This window comes from Vigna unguiculata, unplaced genomic scaffold (genome assembly GCF_037176805.1).
Source record: "Vigna unguiculata cultivar grain cowpea cultivar isolate G323 ecotype 2 unplaced genomic scaffold, ASM3717680v1 ptg000093l, whole genome shotgun sequence".
In the NCBI taxonomy this organism is placed as follows: domain Eukaryota; kingdom Viridiplantae; phylum Streptophyta; class Magnoliopsida; order Fabales; family Fabaceae; genus Vigna; species Vigna unguiculata.
In genome coordinates this window covers 29,929-39,185 of record NW_028196736.1, presented here as the reverse complement: position 1 = coordinate 39,185, position 9,257 = coordinate 29,929, and the positions used below count along the sequence as shown (strand labels likewise).

The 9,257-nt window shown below is 44.3% G+C and overlaps 1 protein-coding gene across 1 annotated transcript; it reads left to right on the top strand.

The window, feature by feature from the left end:
- The first annotated feature begins 2,646 nt into the window (after window positions 1-2,646).
- On the top strand, window positions 2,647-9,257 carry LOC114172403 (putative cytochrome c biosynthesis ccmC-like mitochondrial protein). The gene has a single exon (XM_028056894.2). It carries the CDS (start codon window positions 4,042-4,044, stop codon window positions 4,780-4,782), a length of 741 nt encoding a protein of 246 aa, XP_027912695.1. The 5' UTR covers window positions 2,647-4,041; the 3' UTR covers window positions 4,783-9,257.

Sequence of the window (9,257 nt, the reverse complement as noted above, 5' to 3'; positions counted from 1 at the left end):
TTGTCCAAAGCCATTTTTTGCCTTGATTCCCCTAGTAAAGATATACCACGCAAGGAAGAGAATAGGTAATAGGCAGCAGAGAGGGGACTGTGGCACTTTCGGATCAATGATTAGCATTCATATCCAGTGGATCAAGGGTAGGTTCTTAAAAGGCCTTCGAAAGGAAACTCCTGCAAATCCTGGAAGGATAAAAGTGTACCCTTGAGTTAAAGCGCGCCCTTGGTCCTATTGCTACTGCTTCTGATTCACTTGCCTTACCCATACCCTTCCTCTACTGCTGGTCGACTAGACTAAGTCAACTTGCTCGTGGAAAGGCAGGAGCCTGGAAGCCAGGAAGAACGAGCCCTTCAATTCTTCTATTCTGACTTATTATACAAAAGGAGCATCTCTAGTAGGGTAGACGCTCCTTTAGCCATCAATCCATAACGAGACTTAGGTGATCCCATCTCTCTTATAGAGAGGGCGAGAAAGAGCTCCATTGAGCGCCAACTCCAGCATTCACAATCTACTTCCAACCTTTCTTGGTCGAGCAAGTCCAGAACTAGGCCCTTAACAGAACCAGGACTAGCCCTTTAGAGAAAAGCGAGCAAGATCCCTTCATCGGAAGGAAAGAGGACAGCTGACTACCGCTCATGCCCCCTAGCCAATTCAAACTCAGATCCGAAGGCTGATGGGTGATTCTCTAGAAAGTATAATATGACATCACTTTTAGCTGTTGGGTACGAAACTAGACTAGGCTATGATTCACATCTCGAAAGTTCTCAGATCTGGTCTGGACCTAAGGCCTGGGACTGCTTCTTCCTTATCGCCCGAGTATTGCATCGCCTTGACTTGGAAAAAGAAATTGACCTTGAGCCTGCTAATTAAAGTAAACCTTTGCCTTTTAAAACAGCTATTGCTTGTCTTTCTAAATCATTATGAAGAGTGCCACATCTCTCGATCTCTATCTTCTTTAGCGGACATCGAGGCTTTAAGACCGATTGGCGCGTGCCCAAAAAGGGAGACCGGAGACCGCGTCTGAAGCCTTTGCCAACTTTCCGTCTAAGGCAAGAGCTGCGGAACTAAAGCACCAACGGCTCCTCTTCCGACATTGGCTACTGCTATCGGGTATGAACTTAGAAATTCAATGAAGCAGTTGATGCCCTGATCCCGGGAATAAGATAACTTTATCTTCCAGGTATTCACTCATCCCCTCTCAGTGGCAAGAGTGAGTAGATAGCAGAAGTTATTTCATTCCTCATTCCTGGGATATTCGTTAAGTTTGCCCATTAGGGGTCTTTCTCACCGGTGCTATCAATAAGAAGGAGCCTTTTCCCTGGGTAGGCTAAGCCAGAAAAGAGAGAAAGAGAATGTTAAAAGGCTACGCACCTTGGTCCAGAGCGAGGATTGGGATCAGTTTTTCCCGTTCTCTTTAGTTCTATTTGAACTAAGCCGAATCGCTATCTCTGGAACCAAAGTCGTACTCTCTTTACTAAAGTCCTAATGTAATGCCCTTTAAACCACCAAAAGGTCCTATTCCGACAACACTGAAAAAGGGCTCTCTCCGTGTTGGTCAGTACCTTAAACTAATTAGCCATTTCCAAGCTGCTCTTTCATAAGCTGTGATGGCTCTTTTGAATAAAAGGCATAGTCTATGTAATCTTCTGCCCAGGAGCATTCGACTGAAAAAGTATGCCATTAGTAAGACTCTAAAGAATAAGCCTTAGGAGCTATGGAGTCTGGTGAGGTAGCTCTTGTCTCTTGGTCAGCTGTTTCCGCTCGAGTGAAAATGCTTGATGGGGCGAGATTTGCCTTGGGTTCGCTTTCCGGGTGAGGTTTAATAGAATAAAAAAGTAAAGTAGGACAGCGGTGACCACGAATGGCTATAGTTCGTCACTTGCGGTATAAAAAGAAGTAAGGAGCCTTGAAGATCAGCCCTAAGCTAAAGCGCTTTCTTTCTAGTTTGAGAGATGGAAATGCCTAATCAAGTAGCCAAGAATCATCGATTTCGGAGGGGAAATTAATTTAGGAAGGATCCGATCCCAAGTGACATTGAATCAGTTGGGGGTATAAGCGCTGCTATTTCAGCAGTTGGTGTTGGAGGACTGAATGCCAGTCGAAAGGCGCATCTATGACTTAATACCTAATTTGCCATAGAAGGGCTCGATCCCAGACCTAAGCGCAAGGGAATTTAGGTAGGGCTCAAGCTTTATTTCACGTAGCTGACTTTACCGTCAGCTCAATTGGAATAGTTTTTCGCTATGTTCGCAGGCAAGTGAGACGATCCATCAATGCCCTTATCTGCTTAGAAAGAACCGGTGTCATCCAAACATGGTGAAGAGGTACTGGATCAATAATAGCTGAAACTTCTACTGTACAGGGTTCGGCTTGCCCAACTGTCCAAGCTTGAGATAGATTTTATAATATGCTTAACACAACACATGCAATTCGAACGAAGTTTTCTCGGAATGAAAGTCACTCCGTTGGGTTCAATGCCCGCTAGTCCCATGCATCCTTCCTTTCTGTTGGTCAACAACCAACCACATATCACTCACTACTCCTACATGAAGGGACTCTCTTTCTGTCCGGAGGGAATCATTCTTTCTCAATCAATCATGCCTCAACTGGATAAATTCACTTATTTCACACAATTCTTCTGGTCATAGCCTTTTCCTCTTCTTGCTTTCTATTTTCTTCCACTACTTTTTTCCTTCCTTTAGGTATACAAGTGCGTCTCTTTTGCTTCTATCTAACAAGGCCCAAGTTACAGCGGGCTCTTTCTATTATGAAATGGTTCATCTTTTTCTGTTTATTGGTTAGTTTAGTATATAGGATTTCTACCTTCTTTGATTTGATCTTTCTGTGTGCCCCGTACTTCCCCTTTCGTCCGGTGGATCCCACTCGGAAGCTTCTAACCTAACATAGGCCAAGTTCCCTACAGTAATGAGGCAGGCCCCTCCTCGGTAAGGCAAGGGGTAGATTCGCTGAGCACTCCCGGCGGTTAGGGGATATGTGGCCCATCACAACCTCAAAAGTTTTATCACAGGCGGATGAAGAAAAGCTATGGTAAAAGTCTGATGAGTGGCTGCTACGAAACCTATCCTATTTTGAAAATCAAATCCAAGACCAGATATCCCTTTTTTTGAAGAGCAACAGAAAACATGCGGGCCCTTGCGCCTGAGCGTACGGCCCATATTCTTGAGGATTTCGGGGAAAAATATGGACTGGACAAACTGCCCGAAATCCTCAATGATATGAAGACCCAGAGATTAGAAAGTCAGTATTACATGGAATCAACCTGATACGGGATCTTGGATGGAATGCTAAAATGATCAAGAAGGAGTGGTATGGTACAAATAAATAAAAATCGAAAGATTTATCGCAAGCCAATTTTGACGAATATTGAAATGAGGAGGAAGAGGTTGCCCACCCCCTTCCTAATCCGCTCGCTTACCCGGGGGAGGCTCAAGAACCTCAGGCGGCAGCACCGGAAAATCAAGATCCTCTGATTCCCGCCCTTCACCCTCCTTTACTGGATGACACCACCCGTATAGTCGACCTCTCTTCGCGCTTAAGGACTAATTGGTTGGGTTATGTGTATGACGAAACACATATGGACTCCTTTGTTCAGACTCAACTTCAAATTGAAAAACATATCGAAGCAGCACTTGTTGAGGACGGGTATGCTCGTCAAAGTGTGTTTCAAAAAAGAGATCAGATACGGGGCTTTCTTTTTTATCCGGAGGGTCAGGCACTTTCTTTGAAAGCTTACTCTAATCATCTAACTCACTCAAATTGGAACTGTAGGTACCCGAAACAGTATTCCATATCGACAGGTCAGAAGAGCCCTTAACTACTATCATCTCTTTTTAGAAAGAAGATGATAGTAGAGTAGGGTTTTTTTCTTTTTTTTCGGTATGCCGCTCCGCCAGCAAGGAGTGCCACGCACGAGCGGAGCGAAAACTAAGCAGGGGTAATTATTCGTTGGGAGAAATCCTTTGATTGCGTATTGAATATAGATCCATGTCTTTCTTGTTCCACTAGCTAGGACAAAATTCTCATATGTCCCTTTCGTTATTACAACCTTCTTTTTTGATGTCAAAGACCAGAAGCTATGCGCTAATTCTCATTGGATCTCGGTTGTTCTTAACAGCGATGGCTATTCATTTCAGTCTTCGGGTAGCACCATTAGATCTTCAACAAGGTGGAAATTCTCGTATTCTGTATGTACATGTTCCTGCGGCTCGGATGAGTATTCTTGTTTATATCGCTACGGCTATAAACACTTTCTTATTCCTATTAACAAAACATCCCCTTTCTCTTCGCTCTTCCGGAACCGGTACAGAAATGGGTGCTTTTTTTACGTTGTTTACCTTAGTTACTGGGGGGTTTCGGGGAAGACCTATGTGGGGCACCTTTTGGGTGTGGGATGCTCGTTTAACCTCTGTATTCATCTCGTTTCTGATTTACCTGGGTGCACTGCGTTTTCAAAAGCTTCCTGTCGAACCGGCTCCTATTTCAATCCGTGCTGGACCGATCGATATACCAATAATCAAGTCTTCAGTCAACTGGTGGAATACATTACATCAACCTGGGAGCATTAGCCGATCTGGTACATCAATACATGTTCCTATGCCCATTCCAATCTTGTCTAACTTTGCTAACTTCCCCCTCTCAACCCGTATCTTGTTTGTTCTGGAAACACGTCTTCCTATTCTATCTTTTCCCGAATCTCCTTTAAGGGATGAAATAGAAGCTCGAGAAGGAATAGCAAAACCTAGTTTACTTCCCAGCTCAAACTGAACGCAAACTTATGGTTGACGCCGTAGAGAATATAAAGCCCATATGCGAAGTGGAAAAAGTACCTCTATATTTTGTGTAGACTGCTTTTTGAAAGTGAAATAGAGACTTTCACTAAAGAGTGAGATTGAGGAGGTATTCACATAAGAAAGTGGCAGTAGTGCTTTCCTATATAAGAGAAAGGCTGCTCTTACCTGGGTCTGCCTAAGCACCGGCTTTGGAGAGGTCTTTCTTTGTCTCTTTTCTGGACGGCTTACCTAAGCTTGGCACAGATGTTCGTACAATCCAATCTGTCTTTCTCTTCAAAGACAAAAGATGAATAGCTTTCCTTTCTTACTGTATTGCCTTATCCTTGATTCGGCATTACCAGCCTTAGGAATCGATCTAGATGCACCATTTCCGGTATTATAAAATAAGAAGTAATTCCTCTTTGCGTAGATGAAAAAAGGTTGGGCTACTTCCTCAATCAATGCCCGAGAGCTGCTCGAAGCAAAAACCTTATCCTAAAGTAAAGTGGCAGTAGTCTAGGCGGACACCTTTTCTTTTGCCTTACCCGCTACGCCCCCTTTCTAAGTAGCAGCTTAGGGTTTGACAAACCTTAATTCAAAAGCTGGAAACTCATATGCTAGTACACTTGCCCCATCTCCATGAAAGTCTTAGCCAGTGCTTCTTTCCGCCTTCCAACTGAATAGATTCTCTCTATCTCTATTTCACTTTCAGGGGTGAGTATTAAAACGCCATAGGAAAAGAAAGGGGTTAGCTCTTAGCTCGCTGGTAGTACTGATACAATCAATATGTACACACATATTAGGAAACTAAAAAGCAGAAAGATCCTTTCAAATCAAAAGGGGGTTGGATACTCACACTCGGGAACTTTTCCCAATCTCTCTTCAAACTTACCTTTTAATTAAGGTTAGAACCTTCCTAAAATTCAGGAGTTTCCAGCTATGCCGCACTCTCAAATCCACTCAAAAAAGCATAGCGAGAGATAGCAGCTTCTGATTCCGGAGATTCTATCTAGGTTCTAGTTAAACTCCCTGGTTATAGGGGCTTCTAATAGTACTGGAAAAGAAAAGGAGTCTTGTATATCGTATCCTAGTACAGGAAAGAAAGATGTTATAAAACAGTCAAGATTATATGTTAGTACTCCAGGTACTCTCTTATTCGAGACGAGAATAGGCCCAACTCGCCTGCATCGACAGCAAAGGAAACTGGCAGGGAAATAGATGCCCCATTTTTTCTCCAAGAAGATCAATGGCAACTGGCACTTAAACTAGATATCCCTAAGCCAGATACTCAGGGATGAAATGACTCTTATGATAGTTAGATGGCGAAGAGTTAGAACGTGGCTAATCCGCTTTCTCCCATTTCTCTCTACTCTATCTATGAGGGCTATGAAGGAATTCGTTCATAGAATGCGATTGCACTACTTTTTGAAAACAACCGTACGGGATATACTCGGCCGAGGAGATTGTACCAAAGGAGACCCGTTTTACCGATCGTTTGATTGGGTGTGTCCTTAGTCGCTCCAGAGAAGCCATACCCTTAGGAAGCTTACCCAACTCATTTTTTAACTCCCAAGAAAGGAAGACAACCCCATTAAATCGTGCATAATTGAAGAGGAAAGATTCTCTAAAAGCCGGCGGTTTTTTTTTCTCCTTATACAGATGACTCCCCCATTTATCGAATAGGCAGCTAGACTTTGCCCGCTAGTCTACCCTACTCATACTGTCACACCGGCTTGGTGAATCTCCTCGCTTGCTTGCTGTCTAAGCCAGCCCACCGCTTTTTTACTTTACTTGACGCCTTCCCATCCGAGTGACATAAGCCTAACCCTGTCAACAGTCCTTCAACTTCAAGTGGGATAAGAACTCAACAGATTCAATATCATATGAGAAAATAGGCTGTACTACAATAAGCGCTTCGTTACGCTACGTTTTTCCCTAGGGCTTGAACTGCTGTAGACAAGACCGAGAGTAAGACTAGTCAAGCATCTATTCTTATTCAAAGTGATTTCACTATCACTAATAGGCTAACAGTCTCGAACTTAACTTATAGAAGGAGCTACTTCCAAGCAGCTACGCGTCTTGGATGTCTTACCATCCCTACTCAAACGCTCTAACCCTATCGTTTTGTAAACTCCGCTCCCTATCTAACTAAGAGTCTATTCGAACCCTAGGACTGATCTTCCCGTTGGTTTTGCTACATCAGTACTTACAGCCGGGTGGCATAGCGAAATTCCTCACCGAGCAGCTCACTCTGAGATCTTTTGTCGAGTCTTGTGTGTGTGGATTCTTTTTTTTGGTATATAAGAGTTAGTCAATACTTTTCTCTTTATATTAATATAACAGACTTTTGAGATCCGATTTGAGACTGGGACCTTAAAGAGCAGAAGGTCGTCTGTAAAGTCTCATCCCGTGCTGCCTGGGTACGAAAGAACTAGGTGTTGATTCCCCTGACCTGGCTATCTTTCCAGAAATGGTTGAATATGACTAAAAGGCTAGGGCTTAAAAGCGCCTAAGACTACGACTCTTTCCTTCTAGCAGAAGGTTGGCACAACACAAAAGAAGATGATTCTAAGCCCTCGCTTATCGACAAGCTTAACCACGGAAAGCATTTGAACCAGACTGAAGCAGGGGCAAGCCGTATGCGGATGAAATCGCTGCAGAGTCGTTCGCAGCAAAAACTAAGACTACCCCAGAGGTAAGGGGGGTCGAGCACGTAGTACCTTGGTCGCCTGGGTTGATGCAAAAAATCCCAGGAAAAAGAACAGTGGCAAGATTTGAATTGACTTATCCGAGGGGATTTCGGGTTGAATCCAATTTTACGGGGAAAATGCAAGATTAAAATCCTAGGATTCCCAGTAAAGTAAGCACCAGATTCACTATAAAGACAGTACAGGGGCGCGGCGCTAAGGTAGAGACACATAGAGAGAAAAAGAAAAGACCACCGGAATAGTAAAATCAAAGCCCTTCATCATTAGATCTAGGATACTTATCCTTCGAAAACTTCACACCAACCGAATCCCGACTACTCATCGGATCGGATTCTGAACCGTGTTTCCCGCAAACAAACCTCCTAGCTGCTTAGCCCGGCTCCATAGCCTTCAAAATCTTTCATATTGATTGCTTCCATCCAATCCAGCTTATCCTCGGCTCACTTACCTTAGAATAGGTCATCCAGTGCTGCCATTTACGTTTAGCCTTCAACGCCATCTCCAAAGTGATTGACGAAAGCCCCGGCCGGAAAAGGTTAATAAAGCTGGGAATTTCCGCTTAAACCCCGAGAGTTGAACCAATAGCCTTGCTTCTAAGACCTGCGACCCTTTATTTTCTTTTTCTTCGCGGCTGGTTCGTTTTAGGAATGCTCTTGAAAGTCACGCTTCGGTTAGCTTTGAATTAGAGACTCACAGGATACTGTGAAAGGAGCATCCATCTCATGGGCGAGTAGACTGATCGACCCACCATTTAAGAACCAAACAAAGCAAGGGCCCCTTCCGCCCGCCTTTAGGGCTTTACCAAACCAAGGGCGTTGACTAGTGCCCATGTGTGTGCTTGCATAGCTGCTCTGACTCTTTACCTAACATCCTCCCCAACCAGGATAAAGGGAATTTATAATGGGGGGAGTTCCACGATCCGACCAACAACTCGCGCTGAAGAGATGGATATCGGCTCTTTTTCGCTAGCAGGGATATTCGCTCTTGTCTTTAGCTAGCTCTGCTTTCTGCTTTCTCCTTAGCCTCAGCTCTATTAGTAGTAGAGCTAATCCTTCAGGTCGAAATACAGATTAAGTTTTCCCGGTTAGTCTCTGCTCGTCAGATATTAGGGGTTGCTCTAAGGCGTCCCAAATGGTCTCCTCAAAATTCTTTTTGGAGCTGGACGCTCCGGACGTACCAGCCGGGACCATTCCCCCGTAATGGAATGCGTTTCCCAACCCGTCCTGGGTACCGGATGGGCTATTGTTGGGCGGCATAGGGTGCTTGGGATGACAGGGATTAGTGGATCCCTTTTTTTGTATGCTTTACGATTTCTCTTCGTTTGCTATGTAAGACAAATGGAGACTGGGGCTCTATTCGATCGAGCTTGCCTCCGGTACCTTCCTAGTGGCTTGGACAGGATCAAGTCATTCGTAGTTCGAAAAGGATTCAATCCAGCCGCAGGGGTCGGGCCCCAAGCCTCTGAACTAGCACTACAAAAAAAGCTCCGTAGATGGCGAGCCTTGTGTCCAAAGGTATAATGAGAAGTGGCCCTAAGGTAAGGGTTTTCTAGCCATATCGAGTTGAGCCTACCCATCCCTCCTTGGTTGAGGGAAGATTCCAATTACCATGTCAAAAGGCAATCGCTGAATTCACTCTTCTGGCTTCTGCCATTGAAGCAATCCCGAGATCTTTAAAATTCCCTTTTGGCGGTGTGACCATTTAGCTCATCTTGATAGCCGGGGCTAACCCTCTCGGAGCATGTATCAGAAAGAATTCTAGA

Excerpts from the sequence above, each read along its gene's own strand:
- LOC114172403 (XM_028056894.2), top strand. The coding sequence starts at position 4,042 with ATGTCCCTTTCGTTATTACAACCTTCTTTTTTGATGTCAAAGACCAGA.